This window comes from Calidris pugnax, unplaced genomic scaffold (assembly GCF_001431845.1).
Source record: "Calidris pugnax isolate Ruff unplaced genomic scaffold, ASM143184v1 scaffold134, whole genome shotgun sequence".
Lineage (NCBI taxonomy): Eukaryota > Metazoa > Chordata > Aves > Charadriiformes > Scolopacidae > Calidris > Calidris pugnax.
The window spans coordinates 1,367,189-1,386,745 of NW_015090873.1; the positions used below are offsets into that span (position 1 = coordinate 1,367,189).

The 19,557-nt window shown below is 42.7% G+C and overlaps 1 protein-coding gene across 3 annotated transcripts in view; it reads right to left on the bottom strand.

Annotated features, from left to right (window-relative positions):
* The window catches only part of LRRK1 (leucine-rich repeat kinase 1), a 79,269-nt gene that overhangs the window by 35,512 nt on the left and 24,200 nt on the right, over positions 1 to 19,557 (bottom strand). For all 3 annotated transcript variants that reach the window (XM_014946149.1, XM_014946150.1, XM_014946151.1), the window contains exons 6-13: positions 11,261 to 11,487; positions 10,642 to 10,769; positions 10,223 to 10,386; positions 9,398 to 9,535; positions 5,534 to 5,646; positions 4,324 to 4,400; positions 848 to 977; positions 198 to 310 (exon numbers count right to left, since the gene is read on the bottom strand). In XM_014946149.1, the coding sequence (XP_014801635.1) occupies positions 198 to 310; positions 848 to 977; positions 4,324 to 4,400; positions 5,534 to 5,646; positions 9,398 to 9,535; positions 10,223 to 10,386; positions 10,642 to 10,769; positions 11,261 to 11,487 (1,090 nt within the window). The remainder of the gene's footprint in view (positions 1 to 197; positions 311 to 847; positions 978 to 4,323; positions 4,401 to 5,533; positions 5,647 to 9,397; positions 9,536 to 10,222; positions 10,387 to 10,641; positions 10,770 to 11,260; positions 11,488 to 19,557) is intronic.

Here is a 19,557-nt window from a genome sequence, read left to right on the forward strand (position 1 = left end):
ACCTTAAATTTATCACACAGCCAGACCTTAGCACTGATTATCAAACTTAGCGTAGGTGGTTTCCCGATGCAATTGCAGTTAACTGCAACAAGGGCTTGGGCACACACTGTCTGTTCCTGTTCAGGACCATTAAAAGGAAGTGATTTTTCATTATATGTGCAGTCAATTTAATAAAGAACACACAGGATCAGCCTTACCCTCTTTTCTGATCTCTGCAGGAATGTTACTGATATTTAGTTCCTCGATATCCAGCTGCCAGAGATTAGCCAGCTGTCCAAGTTCTGGAGGAAGCTCTCGGATACCAGGGTTACTGTACAAAAACAAATAAATCTACCAACAACCAGGCTTTGTGTGTAAGTAGCTGCTCTCACGGACTCTCAGATTACACTATTCTCTCCTTGCAGAAATCTTCCATTAACATTTTAATAAGACTACTCAGCACTTTAATAGTAATTTCCATCCTAAAAGTGATGTATAACCTCAATTTATCCTCTGGGGCAGACAAGCATAATCATCTTTACTGGATAGTTGAGGAAATAAAGGCAAAAATGATGAGTTATTGACTCTAATGCTATAGAGGCTGACAGCAAAAAGCCAGAATGAACTAGAGGCACATTAGATTCCCAGGCCCATGTTCAAAGGATTAGATCATCTTCCCTAATTCAAAAGACCAGCCTCCCCCTTATCTAAAGCAAATGACGGGCACAGTTCTAACAAGGGGCTGATTATTACCAACTTTTTGATTCAAAAGCACTGGACATCTGGGGTGGGGCTCTAAAGACTGAAGACTGGTCACTAAATCAACATGGAAATAATACTGCATAGCTTTTCCAGGGCACAGACTTACTTTCCTAAATAAAGTTCTGTTAAACCTTTCAGAAGGCAAACGGACTGCGGGACGGAGTCCAGCTGATTGTCGTTCAGATAAAGGACTTCCAGAGAATCACTTAGAAATGCTGGAAACTCCAAAAAAGGACCTGGAACAAGACAGGAAACAAATTGCACCTTTAAAATCATAACAAGCACCAAGGCTCTGGACCAAGAGCCTTCACCTTAACTTCGTAAGCAGGACACGAGGTTCCTGCCAAGGAACCACCGCGAAGCAACAGCAGAAAAGCAGCCAGCCTTCAATGGTGATCCAACATAAATGCTCACATCTCAATTTTTTAAACTCATGGTGAGGGGTGTGTTTGAAGGTGACAAGTCTCCAGCACTGCTGGGGTGCTGAGGGAGGAACTCCAGGCCTGCCAAGATGACTATACGACAGAGGATGAGTGGCATTATATTTCTTGCTCTCGAAAAGCTGGTAAATACCTTGTGAACTGCCTCTGTTCCAGCCTAGCAGCTGGCAGCGAAAGGGCATACCAAGGGCACAAGTGGTTCTCAGCATGTTTTTTCTGTGTTGCCTGAGAAAAGCCAGAAGCCAGTGAGAATTTATGTTCAGACCCCCGCGTTGCATCCTGGAGCAACTTAATAGTGAATCAAAGTCAATAACGACAGAGAAGAAAACCCAAACTGCAGCTGACAGACTACTAACCTATGTTGCCTCAAAAATGCTGTTTGTGTTTGCCCCTCTGTTCTGTTTTAGATCGCAGGATCTCGGGGCGGTTCAGCCTTCCTACACGTCTGAGCAGTAACTAGCGTATTTTGGGAGCAGCCCAAGCAATAATAGCAACAACTACATGGCTGAGTTGCTGCTGCTGGAGAGGTTCAAACAAAGGGAAATTCAGCTGGTTCCAAAGAGCATCATTTCACTCTACAAATTACTCCCGGGACAGAAGCATGAAAAATTGCCATGAATTGTGTTGCTGTCTTAAGAGTGTCACATGTATCTACCAAAAAGCATCCCGAAGACAAGGAAAACTAGGCCACACAGGGACAAGCAGATCCTGAGTCTCCAATGAGGAAAGTACAACCAGCACCATCTGCTGCCTCCACGGCCAATACAAGCATCTCCCTGAGATGCAAGAGACATCCTTCCTCAAGGGCAGGACAGTTACACTTCCACCAAGATCTTCTTCCTTTACAGAGAAGTCTTGAGGAACTATAACTGGACTTAGACGAAAAAGGAAGAAAAAAAAAAAAAAAGAAGAAGAACATGGAAGAGGTTTTCTCAGGAGAAAATTCCCCAGTTCTAATATTAACTGCATTTCAAGCCTGAGCTATGATCAGAAAAGGAGTAAGATAGAGCCCCACTGTCTGCAGGGGTGTTTCATATACGTGACAGGACTGTCTGGTGTGGGCAGGGTGTCACAGTCCGCCTTTGAGTTTTCAAATAAAAAAAATCATCTTTGGGATTATTTTAGGAGAACAGAAGGCTTATTCATGGATTGGATTCACTTCCTTTCTGGCTCATCACTGGACTTAAACTTTTCATTGTTCCTCTTCAGTACACACCTAGGCACAGACAGATTTAGTCCCTCTTGGACACGTAGGAGCAAAAGCCTAAAATAGCAGCAATACTCTCAATTCATGAAAAGAGTCCCAGGTGGAAAGGAGTGTACTATATTGGAAGCAAGCTCGAGGTGTTTATGAATTGTAATTATTTATTCATGAGTTATTTATGATTTCTCTGGCTTAAGCTCAAATTTTCTTTTAAAGAACTGTAGAAAAATTAAAACAAATCCCATCTTGAAAATGTATTTTTGGATGAGTAAACGACCCCAACACCACATACGTGTGCAAGAAGTTATTCTGAGATTTATCAATCAAGTATAGTAAGCATCCATAAATTATTCTCTTTAAATAATCTAAACTTAAGTAAATAGCTTTGTTGGCAAAATCATATGAAAACCTGCCCCCCACCTCGCTAGGAGACTTCTGTGAGCAGCTGATGTACTACAACTTCTGTTTTCTCTTGATGTTCTTTAAATTCTTGGCCACATCCTCTCGTCTCACCAAGCTATACTTGGCAGAGGAACAGAGAGAAGATGATGAGCTGGCTTCGCTCTGTCTCTGTGGCTATTCAACCGTGGCACCAGTCAGGTGGGCTACTCCGCGTTCTCCTGCAAGCTCAGGCAACCTCAGACAGCTGGAAGTTGCACCAGGGTATTATGTGCCAAGGCTTTTCAAATGGTACTAATGCAGAGCCCATCCTCTCCTCTTTATGCAGAGGGGCTATGCTGGGTTTGTAGCATGTAGAAATTTCCATTAGGACAGGAATTCCCTTTTATAGGTGCTTTTAGCTGCCTTTGCCCACTGCTCCTGCCCTTCTCTGCCCATCGGGAAATGCTGCTGTCTCATTTCACGGAGAAGTTTTGAGGATACATCTGAGTCCAGAGATCCACAAGATTCAGACCCCTTTTCCCAGTCTTCCATGTTCAGGATTTCACTGATGTCACAGCATTTCTACTTCCATTTCTTACTACAAAACAATGCAGACCAATACTTTCTGCTCCTTGGGGTGCATCTACAGAACTTGTTGCACAGCAACCTCTACTTCCACAGACAGGAAAATGAGGTAGGATTAGCCCACAGGTAGAGCTTCAGCCTCCCAGATGAGCAGACTGGAGGTTAGGACCTCCAGTCCTGTCCTATAGCTACCTTGGTGCATTTACCAATTTTACCTATTCACGTTGACCTGAGATCATGCACAATTTTTCAGGGGAACTGAGGAAGGCATTTGCTGCTCTCCTTCCCCCGAGCAGCTGAGGGCTGCTCAGATGTGCGTCATGAAGACGCCAGCTCTATTCCACTCTGCCATTTGCAAAGAATGCTTTAGAGCAAGCCATTCTTCAGGCAGCTGAGAATTGAGAAAGCTCTCCAAGTGCTTTAAAATAAAACAAACAAAGAAATGCAGATGAATCCCACAGAGAGCAGGAAGCAGTGCAAATATCTTCAGATATTCCTTTGTTCTCTCTGGGATTCCACGTGCACTAATCCAGAACATCTCTTCTGCTCTGCCCCAAACTGTGGGTGCAAATCACAGAGACAGAGGAAAACATGCAATTTACAAATTCAGTAACAGAACCAATCCTAGGAGTAATAAGAGTAATTATGGGTTAATTTCCCTTCAACCTATCAGTCAGTACTCCAGCTAAAAAGAATAACCTTCATGAAAAGAACAAAAGCTCAGTGAAAGAAACAGGTTTCACTCATTTTTCATCTTTCTGTATGTTGATGGTACCAATCAGCTGCACCATTTCTTTAGAAACATTTTATCTAAACATATTTCCTCTAAATTGAAATGCTGTTGCGCTTAAAATTGCAGATGAATTTACACTGATTTCCCTCCAGCAAAACTCCACAGATTCCTGCTGCTTCACAGCTCACTTGGCATTCTCAGCACTCGTGTCCTCACGTATCCACTGCCGTGGACCTTACCTGCCTCTGGGCCGCAGCGCACCCTGTTCTTCGTGGTGAAAAAGGGAATCCGCTTTGTTTTATATCCCTCATCACTCCTGTGGGCAAGAGAAAATGGTGATGTGGAGAAAAGAGCTTGGGTGCAGCAGTTGAGAATGGTGCTGGAGCTGTGTGTCCAGCACACCATGAGCTGCAGAGTTTGGCTCCACTCAAGGCTGGGGGATTCAAAGATCAGGTATTACGGGTTCCTCGTCTGCTTTTGAGAGATGGGATTGAAACCCGCCGTGCAATCAGAGAGCTAGATTCCACCAACACTTCTCCAGGCCCAACAGTTTTCTTCTGGCAAATTAACAGAGCTCTGCAAGGCTGCACTTTCAGCTCTCAGGGCAAGAGCACTTGACCCCCGGCTTTATGGGTGTCAAGGTTAAGTAGGTTGTCAAACAGCAAATTGAACAAGCTTCACGAGAAGCGCTGGAGAACCAACCTGCTGTCGTTCCCTGCTCTCACCAGAGAGTCTCCCACAAGATGACCCAACAACATGACTCTGGAAATGCACTTTCAACAAACAATCATTTGTCTTTTGCAATTGACACAGCAACTCATAAGGACACCAGAGAAATTGCCAGACAGACCCCCAAATGAGAAGACAGAAGTATGACACAATTAAATGCAGCTCTGGAGAAGATAAGGGACCTTTAATTCTTAGTGTTAAACATCCCTATTGTAGTTTTTAAGTAGAAGAACATCACTCTTTTATTGGATGACCTTATTAACGTCAGTCTTCTCTATGAACTTGCAGCTGGTTACACTTCCATTTAAAAAACAAAGATTTTTCATTTTTTCCAAAACAATACTCCCACGCTAACTACAAACTGCAGTCCAGCCAGATGGTTTATGGTTAAGATGTGCTCATCCCAAACTAGTATTTGTAGTGATGAACCACACACTGGGTTAAAGAAATTTCTACTGCTCTGAAATTAAACTGCCATTATCAGTGATCTCTCCACTTCATAAATGATATAATGTGCTAAATGCCCAAAGAATCAGTAAAGGATAATTCATCACTGCCACAGACACACAATATACTTACAGACATGGTATGTGGATATCAATGCTTTCTATGCAGATAATTAATTCACTACTGACACCCTTTGTATTACACAGGGGATCGGGTTTGCTATTATTTCTTCAGCTTTTGTTTTCTAAGACAAAATTTGAAAGAAACACTTACTTCCCAAGTTGGTTTTTTGAAAGATCCAGTGATTTAAGTTGTTTGCAATTCCACTTATCTTGCGAAGGCAATGAAACTAACTGATTTCCCAGCAGCTTCAGGGACACCAAAGCCTGAAAGAAGAACAGCCTTTAGTTAGAAGACAGAGTCCATCAAACACACAGAAAGACCTTTTTTTGTGTGGCTATTAAATAACAGCAACATGAAGAAAGTACATCTTATTCATCAGAACATGCTGTCCGTGCTGCCCAGCATGCAAACATTTCCTTCTTGTCTCCAGCAAGTATATTTTCTGCACGAAGCAACACCACTATTAGTTCTGGGAGATTATTAGTCTACTTGCTGACAGATTCAATTGGAAACAACCCATTTAAGAGGACATTTTACTTTTAGTGGAGGAAACCTTTCCAAATGGAAAAGAACAGTATGATTTACCTAAACAGTATGCCACATATGGATTAGAAGTCTTAAACGCGAGTGCAAGCTGGTGCCAGCGTGGGCTTACACCTGTTCTGGATGTATAAAATCAACGTGCAAAATGTGAACTATTTCACACATGGAAATTTTAATTGCTTTGTTATGAGTTGTCTATTAAAATGGAAAGGATTTATATTAACTTTATATATAAACTTATATTAACTTTTAAAGATTCATACAAGTTACCTATCTACTTTTTCTTTCCTCACACCATAGACAGAAATGTTAAAAAGAAGTAGTGAAACTGATTTGTACAGTTAACACCATACAGACAGGATTCAGCTACAAATTCCATCAATAAGGTTAAACACAAGCTCTCCTTTAAATTTAACTAAAATGTAAAAGAAAAAATGCAGTCTACATTCAAATTGTAGTTGACATTCAGATTTGTAATGTTACTGCTCTTCAATCTGCCTTTAAAAATAATGTTGAGGCTCAAGTGAACATTTTCATTTGGTTGAAAATCCAACTTTCCACTGAAAAACAGTCTTCTATGTAGAGTTTCCAACCAGGTTTACTCTGCAAGTCCCCCCACGAAAAAAGAGATAAGCGGAATGTTGGCTGAATTGTCTCATGCCATAAGTACAGCAGTATTAATGAATTACACTCCATGGAAATCATGTTTTACCAGCAGAGACTTCAGCTTCAAGTGTATTAAATGTTTTATGTGCTCCACATAATATAAAAGGTTTATGCCCGTTTTCATCGAGCAGGATTAACAATGTCTCATGAAGCCAGTCTGTTGGCCTTCCTCCCCTTTTCTCAGATTGGAAAAATATGAGGTATCCATGTGACATAAAAGACAGTCAACCAGCAGCTGCTGGAATGGCAATTACCATGCAAAACGCTCCCTCTAGTGATAAGAGAGAAGCAGAACTGGGTCTCGGTGGGACTTGGGGAAGATAAACTCAAATTTAAGTGCAGATACACAGAGTGAACCACTAGAGGAAAGGGTTAGAAAACCAGAAAACTGAGCAACCCATAAAAGCCCCCACCCTCCCTGCTGCTCGCGTCTTGACAGCCAATGCTTTTATCATCATCTGGCTTAAACCTCCCGCTGGAAGAAAGGCCCAGTCCTCCCTCGGTGCCTGGTGTTGAGCGAGGCCTCTCCAAGTACCAGCATGGGGCCCTTCAATGACAATGCTTCAAACTCCTCTCCCGAAATATCCCTGAGCAGGGGACGGGAGGGAAGGGAGGCTATGCGTTCCAGAATTAGCACAAACTTTGTTCTGTGTGGTCTAGCCGGGGTGCTTCATTTTCAGTCAACTGTATCCATTCTACACGCCCTCCACCAACGCTGACAAAGGCCGCTCTCCAGGAGAGCCCAGAGCCTGGTGAGATTATATGCAACGCTTATGTGCCTGCTCCACGGGGGAAAAATTAGTGACTTTCAACTGGTTGTGGCTCTTCATGACTGTAATTCTGGAGATCGCTAGTCCTTGTTTTGCAATTGCCTCTTATTTCTCATCTCTAACTTCTCTATTTTTGCCGCCTTTCAGGAAGAGAATGGGTGCCTCCAGAAGTGAGACAATGGCAGCAGCAGATGACTTCCTTCAGACCTACTGTCTCAGAGTGCAAAAAGGGCCCTGGTCCATTAGATTGTACCCGAGGGAAGGAATTGCAGCATCCAAATAAGGCTGTCTCGGTCAGCTCATGATGTGGAGAAGATGACCAGAGTCTTACCAGAATAATTCCACCCAGAGGAGGTCAGGTCTCTTCAAGAGAATCAAACTAGTCTAGAGAACTAAGGCAGAGCTTGAAGCACGTACAGTTGGTTCCTTTAGAAGGCAGCAGATGGGAAAGCTGAGAAGGCTTTCTGCTGCTTTTAACACCACATTTCTGGTATGTACATCATATTAGCAACTGTGAGCCAGGCCTAGTCTTAAGAGCCCTCCACAAACCACACAAAGGCCAGTGATAAGCTACATGTCCCACCAGCCTACGTCAGAGACATGCTTTCGAGTTACAGGCCCCCTGTGCTTTCAGCTGTTCCCGGGGAGAAGACAGTTCATTGCTGTTCCTACATAACAATGGAACATATAACGTTTCCTACATTATATGTATCAGACTGGAGAAGTGTTGGTGGAATCTAGCTCTGTGATTGCACACTGGAGCGTGAGCGCAGTCCAGGGCTGACCTAGGCATGGGCTTTCACCTTTTATTCACACTCTAGCCCTTGGGGGACTGAAAATACCTGCTGTTTATCTCTTTTATGAAAGTAAGGCTGAAGAGGTATGGATAAGAGCTGGCACTACTGAAGGCAGACAAAGCTCACTAACTTTGAAAACAGACCCACTGAGGTCTTCTCTGATGCTCTGTACTGGTGCCTTCATGTCCCTCTGCAGCCTCTCAGCTGTGGCACCCGAAGAAATGTGCCCTTGAAGCACCATCTAGTGTTTAATATCCGTCATGGTAGTTCCCACCCACTAGGCTTGTTTTTAATGCATTCAGAAAAGACAAGTTTTGGAGACAATAGTCCATAGGATTGCTCATTCTATTTCAGGAGAAATGCCAATTGAAAACAAATGGTTACCCAGAAAGCAAATCCAAATCTGCAGGGATGATTAAAAACAACTGAGGGAGCAAATGACCTTCAGCACTCTTCTTCCAGGCGGGAGCAAGAGGCAGCTTTGCAGCAGACTCCCAAGGTCCATATTGGACGTGTGTATGAACCACCACTTCTGCATCCCTCCCACACAGGCCAGTGGTGAAAATAATGAAACTTCTGCACAGCAATTTACCTCTGTTTCTATCACCATGACCCTGAGTTTCATAATCTGGAAGGGAAGCTTGGAGGAAACCTCCAAGTTCTGCTTGGTTTCATGTTGAAACCATGCGAAGCCACAAATTCTGAAGAATTTTGAAGTAAAACTATAGATCTGTGACATCCACTGGCAAGAATTATTTAATCTGCACAAGCTTAGAGACAAGAGAGATGCCAACTAGCATTGTTTAGGGCATTAAAACATGCTATTTTCAGCATAGAGACACTAATCTTTAATTACACAACCCTGGTGTGCCAGATTAAGGAAAAAGACAACTATTTGTGAGCGCATTTGAGTACATCTATATTTCAATGGTTGGAGCTTGCAGCTACAATGCAGCGGTTGTCTTCCGAACTGCGTTCCCAAAATCTGAAAACCACAGACATCCAAAGAGCTCTCAGAAGACCTGAGTCAAAAGCCAGATACCATATCACACTGGAGGAGGGCCTGAATGTAGTTATTCAGGCGGTTATGAGCTATTAAGAGGCTCTGTGCATTTGCTGGTCCACCAACTCAAAACAGCAGGTAGTGCCCTACCTTCATTAGGCAGCCACTGCTATGACTGTGAGGTGTGAATAGGTATTAAGAGAAGTACTGCAAAGCAGGAAGAAACGACACTTACTTCAAGCTGGAAGAGTCCTGGTGGAACTTCTTTCAGTGAGTTCTCAGAAAAATCCACTTCTCTGAGGTGATTTTTCCAGAAAACAGTCAATGCGTCAGGTAGGAATTCCAGTGCGTTTCTAGATGCTTTACAACATTTCTGGAAAACATAAAAATAAAACAACCAACCCACAGAGTAGTCATCATCTCTTTAAATAATGAAGTACATCAGTTGTCACATGTTTAAGGCATTATTAAATTCATTATAGCGATCTCTTTATATATTTTGATCCAGATAAATTATTGTGCATGCAGGCACATAGGATTTGCTGAGGAGATGCACTCACTTAATTGATGGGCAAATTATTTGGTGGGCAAAAAGTATTTCAAAAGTTACTTAGAAAATTATCCCTGTTTGCTTTTCAACCACAAACAAACACCTCACCAAAGTACACCGATCTCCTGCTACCCTATAATAATGAGGAATAAAGTCACGGTGATGGGTGGATATAGATGCCCTAGTTAGCCATGGGTTTGGGCAAAGTCAACTTTGAATGAAGGCTGAGTGCTCTGTAAAACAATCCTAACAATACTTCTGTTTATATCAATTACAGAGAAAATTAATACATTAAGACATGTTCGTAGAAGTTTTCCACCAATGCCATCAACAGGGGAGAACCTCAGAAAGACTTGATCTGAGACCCATAAACTGAATCAGGCAGACCTCCAACAGGAACAGAGCAGCCTTTAGCCAAAGACATCTGACATTCTAAGCATCACAGTATATTTTTTGCATTGTTTCAACAGCTTTTTCAGCCTCTGACTCTGTCAGAGCAATTCAACTTACCAAGGGGCAGGCCCAAGGATCTGGAAACACTTTCAGCTGATTTCTGGAAACGTTCAGTATGTTTAGGGACTTGAAGCAGTACACGAAAACCGTTGGAAGTTCCACCAACCTGTTGTCAGAGACATCAAACTCCTGCAGCTTCCTTAAACCAATCCAATTAGTTGCTAGAAAACACAAAACATCACAGACTTGGTGTAAGCGTGATAGCGGTCTGATCCAGCAAGATACTTCATACTTGCTAGGTAAGAGCCAAAGGACTTAATGAGTGCTAAAAAAACAACCAGGCCTTTTGATGTACTTTGGACAAATGATTGAGTATCTCTAGTTAATACTATCTTTAAGTCATTATAATAACAGTTTGAGGTTCTCCCTTACAAATCAGGCCTTGGAATGTAAGCATAACACTGGGCAGTACGTACTGTTTTCCTCGTCAAATAACTTCTCCATATAGTTTTTGGAAGCAATGAGCTTTTTAAGGTTTTTAAGATGTAGGAATCCAGAAGGGAGAGTAGAGAGCCTGTTGCTGGATACGTCCACCTCGAGTAACCTGTGAGTACAGAAGATACTCAGTCAGGCATCAATAAAACGCTAGCAAAGACTCCTGTTGCCATAGACATCTATTTCACCAGGACAGCTTTAGATCTGAATTAAAGCAGCCAGAATGTGCTCTCACAAGACAAAGTAAAAAACCCTATTTAGAAAATTAACCCTTCCAGGGAGCAGGCAGAAGTGGTCTGGACAGACAGCAGATCAGATAATCGATAGGAATCAATAAATATCAATGTGAGCCAGCTCAGGGTTTAGACCTAGAGGAGTGGGGCTCACCAGAACTGGAGAAAAGCAGAAGCCATATGAGACAACACAGTAATACAACTGTCCTGACAACTAACTTGGAAACACTGAGAGTGCTAAAGGGCAAGTCTTCAGATAAACCTTCCAACGGACAGAAAATAAACCTAGAAGCTCCTGCATGCGCTCTTCACTTGTACAACTGACTCATCTGCACCTGCTCTCCGTACAGGTTCAGATTGCACACACCTTGTACATATAATTTCATCGGATGACTGTATGCTGGGTAACTCTGTCAGCTGATTGTCAGCCAGGCTGAGCTTCCTGAGGTTTATCAGGCCCCACGGGATCACAGATGGAAGGGAGACCAGGCAGTTGGCAGAGAGGTCAAGCTCAGTTATCTGACAGGAGATATCAATCAGCCAGTCCAGATCCACCCAGGGCAGTTTGAGGTTTGACCAGTTCACACATAAAGCCTGCATATGTCAAAGAAAGAAGAGAAAACCACGTTAATAAAATCCCAGTTGCTACACCACTGGGAAGCTGGCAGATCAGAGCACAGGCCATAAATATTTTGCTCACTTTCCAATCTGCTTCTAGGAATTGAACTGACTCAGAGATTAAATCATGCCTGGATATCAGCAGCCCCCACCATACAACTGCTCCATGACCTCACTCCAAAGACCACAGGCAAGCGCAGGCAGGGGACCTGGACTCCTTGACCTGGACCTGATATGGACAGATCATGGAAACCCATCTTAGATCCAGGTTCCACAGCCCAGATCCCACTCTGCCTCTTGGACATAGCCTGAATCACTGCTTAGATCTCCAAGGAACTCTGAACACCAACAGAGGCCAGGCAGATCCAGAGGAAGCCCTGTGGAGCAGTCTGGGTCTGAAACACTTGTGGCCTGTGCATCTGTAGAGAGGACAGAGACAGATCTGCTGAGTGTGGAAATGACTTCTTATGAGGAGCCTGTTGCTGGAATAATTAATATATATACCCAGGCACTGCTCTTCCATGTTAAACCTTCCAACAACAAGCACCCAAACTGTTCTGGGCAAGTTTTAGGTTTTGCAAACGAATATCTGGGAAAGGTGAGGAAAGGCAAACACCCACTTGCAAAGCATTTCTAAATGCTAGAAATTTTCTCAGTATCATTTAGGAAGATATTTTAATATCTGAGAGACACGATTTTGGCAGTTGCCTCCTTTCTCGATAATGTTCTGCTGATTTTGACAGTAAGACAAGGAAGTTGTTTCATCTTCTTTTGGAAAAAAACCAGAAGTTGTGAAAGGCATAACTACTTATTTCAGGCTCCAGCTCAGACAGAACAAAACATGAACACATAATGGTCATCAATGCAAGTAAACAACCCAAAGCTTCCTTTTCAAGATCACCTAATTACTTTCCAAGGAGATCTATGTTCCAAAATACACATTTTTAAAACGTTAGTCCCAAAATAAGCTCAATGTTTTTGATGTAACTCATCCCAAAGACAGCTTCAATGAAGTGATCACTAGTTCTCCACCAGGAGGCAGCAAGGACCCAACAGCAACTCTAATTTGCTTTCCAGTTCCCAGTATTTAGCTCTTAAAACTTTTAACCCCAGATTTAAAATTAAAAGGAATATATTCTGGGGAGGGAGAGAAAATGGAAACGAAGAGCTCTCTCACTCAGAACTCCAAGTAATGTAGATCACCCAGCTCAAAAGTCTCAGAGAATGGAGTAAAGGGTAAGCACAGAAAGTTGCACTTTTAAGAAACTGACAATAGTTGTACTTAGCGGAGACATAGTGCTTTCCAAATGTTCACTAGTGGAGCCTCAGGAGAGCCCTGCAAATATGAATAGGAATATTATGCCCATTGTATTACTGGGGAAACCAAGGCACAGAGTACAAGCTGTTTGTCTAAAGCTACACTCACCATCATGCCACAAGGCATCCTATAAAGCACAGCAAGCCAGGAGCAACAAGAAATCAAATTAAGCTGAGTATCCACTGCTACTGCAAAATATACAGTACCTAATGGGAGCTACACTGTAAAGCTTTCACACTGGTACTAAATATATTACTGTTAGATTTTCCAAGTCTATGTATTTAACAGATGCCTGCTTACAAACTCATGTTTTAAATTCTGTATGTAGTTCTCTGTAATTTTTTCTTCATCTGCAACAGCCCAACACTGAGCTTGTTTACAACACTGGACAGCAACTGGTTGTGATTTATGGTAATAGAGAGTATAAACACACAGGTCAGATTCCCTTTTCCATCCCTAGCTACCCCACGCTTCAGGAGAGAAGCAGGGATGTGGTACTGATGCTAAAGGACGGGAAGATCATCCCAGCATGAGGAAACCTTGCTGGGAAAAAGCACATTTGTGCTGAGACACTTGACTAGTTTTTCCTGGTTCCTTGAATTACCTCAAGAGCTCCTGGCAGGAGCCAGATCCCTAAATCCAGATAATGCAGGAAACCAGCTCTACACTACAAACAAAATCCTCAAGTAGTAGTGATATCTGTTTGGCTACTTACATCCACATTCAGGGCACTGCCCTATCTTATAATACTATTACTCTTTATTTCAGAGAGAGGTTTTTCAACTGGTTTAGCTCTCAGTCGAGGTCACCAAAAAACAACTTACAAGGGTGCTGATGCAAGAGGAGGGAGGAGTGCCTGCCTGGGGCAGGGAGGAGGGCAGCATCACTGTAGCTCCCTCTTGGACCAGCTAAAATTGTCCCTGATACAACTTAATAAGCATCAGGGATATATAAGAAGAAGGAAATTCTATTTCTCTTTATACCATATTGTGGTTTATAATGTTGCCAACAAAAGCCTTTTTATGCTAGGACAATTAAACCCCCACCATGACTTCTGTTCATACATCAAAAAAACCCCATCACTGTCCTATAACATCACATACTCTGCATCAGCAAAAACAAACCCCTTGGGTAGGGAAGAGTTAAGAAAAGGCCTGATCCACCACTACATGTGCTTCACAGTCGAGGTCACCAAAAAACAACTTACAAGGGTGCTGATGCAAGAGGAGGGAGGAGTGCCTGCCTGGGGCAGGGAGGAGGGCAGCATCACTGTAGCTCCCTCTTGGACCAGCTAAAATTGTCCCTGATACAACTTAATAAGCATCAGGGATATATAAGAAGAAGGAAATTCTATTTCTCTTTATACCATATTGTGGTTTATAATGTTGCCAACAAAAGCCTTTTTATGCTAGGACAATTAAACCCCCACCATGACTTCTGTTCATACATCAAAAAAACCCCATCACTGTCCTATAACATCACATACTCTGCATCAGCAAAAACAAACCCCTTGGGTAGGGAAGAGTTAAGAAAAGGCCTGATCCACCACTACATGTGCTTCACATCGATTTTTAATAGAAATGGCCTTTTCAGGCTAAAAGAAAAAGGTGTAACAAAGATCTAGCTACTGAAAGTATAATACAAGCAGAGTCTGCCTAGATATGTGAGAAATGATTTAACAGGGAACACAACTAACCTTGGCTGGCAACGCGTGCTCCGTCCTGATACTTTCTTTCCAGGAATGCCAATGTTTTTTCAAAAGCTATGCAGAGACTCAGCCAAAATGGGGGCGGATGGGGGTAAACCAGAATGAATAGGGGAAAATCCAAGTTTTTAGGCAGCAGTTCCAGACAACATGTCTACGGTCTAAAAATTAACTGCTAGTAAGAAGGGGCTTCCCGCTTACCCGTTTGCTGTCATGACACGGGGTATGGAAATACTAGCACAGACTGAGGGTTACAGAAAGGTGGATTTGTCTCAGCCTGCCTGCCAAACCCATCAATTATCTCCTGTAACCATCACAGAGACCTCGCTCAGAGGAAGACTAAACCTCAAAAATGAAGATACGAAGATCAGCCATCTGCCAACAGTGGGGAAAAGCAATGCCCTTCACATAAATCTCAGGCGGTTGCTGAAGCAGCTTTTTACTGCCTCCACACTGCCAGAGGAAGGTGGTAGATCAATGAGAGACGAAGATCTGGCTGTGGGACTAAAGCTACTTTTCACCCTGCAACAAGGAAAACAGTGTAATTACATTCAAAGTTGGCCTCAGCACTGAAGCTGTTAATTATTGTCCCATGTATATTATGATCACTGCATTGGGCAGGACACCTAACAAAGATTTCATCCACAGGAAATTTACCCTGGAAGTTCAAGACAACTTTCAGCAGTACACTGAGATGGAAGGGGTGGCATCCTGGCACTTTCTCCTCTGGCAATGGTGTCTGTGGATGCACAGGATCCACACCATGGTCCAAAAAGAAAACAGGGAAGGAAAATTTTCCTGGCTTTATTTTTAAACATCTTTTAGCATTTGATCTGAAGTGGCATGTCCATAGCACCTTTCCTAAGATATGCATCCATGACCAGATATGGGTCCAACCCCTTGAACTGTTCATACATTTTACCTAAACAAACAGAAGCAAGAAAATTGAGAATTACAGCCAAAAATCTGGGCAAATATTCCATGCAAAAGGCTATCCCCAGGTTCTTCAGTCACACAGAAGATGCATGTAACCATACAGGGCTCTGAAATTCTGGCAATAATGGGAATGAAGGTCTGGAGAGCTGCCTTGCTCGTTTGGTTTCCTCCTCACAGGAGAAAGCAGGCACCTGTGGTTGAGATCCCGAATTCAGACTCAAGAGTCCCAGATTTCCTGTGGGACATCAGTCACTGCTTCAGGCTACCCCCACTCTGTTTGCCAGCCCATATAACAGGACAGTAATGTGTCCTCTTTTCCCAAGGGAGCAGGAATAAAAATTCACCACAGACTCCAACTCCCTCTTTTCTCCTCCTGCTTAATTAAACTGCACCCAACAAGGCTGCCATTAAAAGAACAACAACAAAAAAAAAAACAGAAAAAGGAACTGATGGTGCTTATCCTCCACTCAGTTCCTGTTCTTTTTCAAGATGATGCTCTTTACAGTGGGCCGGGCTCTTATTTAAGTACAAAAAAGTACTTTTCTTTGAGTACACCGACCAACATAGTAATAGTAAGATCCATAGTCTACTTTTAGTGAGTGCAAGCAGGACCATACGTCTCTGTTGCTTCTCATTTCAGACTGATACTCATCTCTATTTTCCATTTAGATTGCTGTGTATCATTTACCTCAAAAATGCAGAGCCACGGCCTCCAGATATTTAATGTGACAGAAAGATACCTGCAGAATTCAGATAGTGACCTCTAAATCAGACCGTGAAATCCAATACCTGCTACGAACGCTGCAGGACAGGTGTCCCCAACTCCCAGGCAGCTTTTTGAATCTACTTGCACTCAGTCCTCCTCCCCATCCAGAGCCTGGGACTGACAGTGTCCCTGCTGCAAAATGATCAGACAAGCCCCTTTGTCTGACTTAGGGATCCACAAAATCCACCTTGGTGCCAGTAACCTCAGTGGAGTTACATTAGAGATTTCCTTGTCTCACTCTGCGGTGAAAATGTAATTAAGTGAAAGAAAGCCTGGCAGCAAGGCCACGAAGAGAGGGGATTTCCTCCCCAGCTCATACTTAATCATCTCCACTATCTTTCTAGAGAAGCCCGTTTCTTTGGTGCCAAAGATCTGTGATGCTGAACTTGTAAAGCCCAGTGACCAGCTCAACCCCTGTCCGTTGGGCACTGGCTGGTGAGCTCTGTGCTCAAACAAGAGAGGGATGGTATTCAGAGGCTGTTAGATCCTGGGCACAGCCTGACTTGGGTGGGTTATTGCTCTTCAGAAGGGCAAGGAAGACCTCTGCAGACTCTCATCTCCTGCCAAGGAAAGAATTTCTCAATACGAGTCCTAAAAACTAAATGGAAATCTTCAACGGCAGCAATGTCAGGGGATGCACTGAGGAAGGCAAGGGACTGGAAATTGTGCAGAAGCAAGAAACCCCGCTGCTCTTGGGCAAACAATGAACTACAAATATAAAAAATATTTACTTAGTTTTGAGACCTTTTGGTAAGGCGATAAAAAAAGAGGCTGTTGTGCATTCCTCCTAACTGACGCGACGTGCCCCAACAGATCCTTGCTCTTGCAAGGAATATTCTGAGGATGGGGGTCTAATTTCTCCATCGATAATGCTGCTGTGAATCTTGAGTGGAACTGCTGCAGATTTCTTTACTGATAGTGATGTTAGTGAGATCAGCCAGGCAGTGGGTAAAGAAATCAGAGGAGGTTCACACACACACATACGTTTGTATGCTTGTGTATAAAATCCTTGGCAAAACACTTCCTACCAAAAAATGCAGCAGTTTAAGCTCTTTTTTGGCCTGTAAAGGAAAAAAAAAACCACCCTGTATCTCACATTGCACACACAGTGACACGTATCTCCATGCCATCTACATCAATCTAAGTCTGGAATCTCAGTCCAGCCACTTTACTGCAGGGGGGGTTTTTTGTCATTTGTTACCTGTTCCTGTAAAAATGGAGCACTTCCTCTCCTTAGCAAGACAGAGGTTTGCTGTGGGGATAAATTTATGCCAGAAAAAAACAAAAAAAAAAAGGAGAAACAGATATTAGAGAAATGAGATGTAACCCCTCTTGTCTCAGAAAGGGCAGCACTACGCACAGTGTGATGGCTGCCTGGAAGGTGTGGCAGCTAAATCAAGCTCTCCAACCACATTTTATGCATAGCTGGTAGCATTCACTCCTGTGAAATCAATCGGAGGTCAACTGCGCGGTGTTTTCACTTAAAGAGAGCACAGATGGGACAAACCCTTTTGAAGTTCTGGGCTTATTCTGAAATGATCAGGTGCTCGCTCTGCCCTGTCCAAGAGGAGAGACGTTTTGAGGTCCAGCTGGCTGCCATACACATTGCAGTCTCCACACAACCATTTTCTGCTTCCTCCCAGTGCAAAATGCATCACGGCCCTTACACAAGATGACTAATATTCGTGAACGTTACGAGATATGAAGAAGGCAGCTTGTTTGCAGTTTTCATGAAGTCGTGTTTTAAAAAAAAAAAACAAAAACATTATCAGGGCCTCTGCTCATCACTTCCCAGAAACTTGAGCTCCGCAGACAAACTAGGACAAATCCTCCTGAATTTGGCCCAGTCTAGTCTGCCAAAATGAATTCAAAGAGAAAACATTAAATAAGCAAACATATTAAAAATAAACAGCTACTAGAAGAATCAAGGTCAAGTTTCTAGGTCTGGGTTTTTGTTTCTTTCTTTTCCTTTTTTTTAAATCAGGCCCTTCTGGCAATTAGCTGATGTTTTAAGACTGCTCTCTTCTTCGCTCAGGGTGTGACAACAGCAAAGCTGAGTCATTTTTACAGCAGCTAAGTTAAATATTGCCAGCAAGTTCACATGGAAAACAGACCTCTTCCCTGTGATTCAAACATTCATTCCAAGTTTATTTGAGCTGAATTATCCAGTTACTTGGATTTTTTTTTCCTTCTAAAAGGCACGTAGTTTTATCAGCTCTTATGCAGAAACATCTAGGGTTTAGCTTCCTTTTGTTTACCTGTCAACAAAACTACAAATCCCACACGGAGGGCTCTAAACCTGCTGATTGACCCTAATGAAATCAATCTCACATGTGTGGAGTGTAGTCACTAACATTCGCAGTATCATCAGGAATCCAGTGAGACAGAGCTTTGGCAGGAAAACAGAGAATGGAGAAGTTCATAACACTAAGAAAACCTCTCCTCTTATTTTCACTTAACACTAAAAGAGAATCAACACCCTGCAACGTTATGAGCTGAGCAAACAGGTACTCAGCCAGCAACGGGTTTCAAAGCCTTTACTGAAAAATCTCCTTCACAATTTTTCACCCCAAAATTTTTATGACCTGATGAAAACTGTTGCATTGAAAGCTCAGGGCTCTAATGCTCCAATTTAACACTGGTTAATCTACATACTGAGGGGAAAACCAAAAAATGCCTGATGGCTAAATTGCTGGATAACAGTAGAAATAATATGAAATACTACATGCGTCCCTATAAAGCAGTAACAGTGTGTGCTGTGAGATGTTGTTCTGAATAAAGGAGAGAGATAATAGAGATTGAAAGAATGGAGAATATAGTCTAGTTATACAAAGATATGGGATAGTCATGAAATGCAATAATACTGCATGAAAACAATGCCTCTCATCTGTATACCTCAAAGCATCATCACTGTGTATTAAGCTTTTCCACAGCTGTGAGATATGAGGAGTTTTAATCTCTCCATTCCACAGAGGAAGAAATAGAGATGCAAATGAATTATGGAAATTGTCAGTGGCTAAGTAGTGAACAGAGTTCTTGCCAACCTAAAAAGGTTCAATTGCTTTTTGTTGGCGTCTGTGTCCCATCAAAACCCGTTTCTGTGGAACAAGCGCAGCTCAACTAATATGATCTGATCACACAGAATACTCTCCACGCTGCTCCAGAAAGCCAGATCCATCCTGAGTGAGCAGCAGTAAAGGCTCTCAAACATCTTTTACTGATGAGGATCTAAAGTAGGAAAGAATGTATTTTGAGCAGATGTCACTTTACTCTACCCGTGCTCCATATTAGCAAAAAGCCACATGAGCCTATTTGTATGTG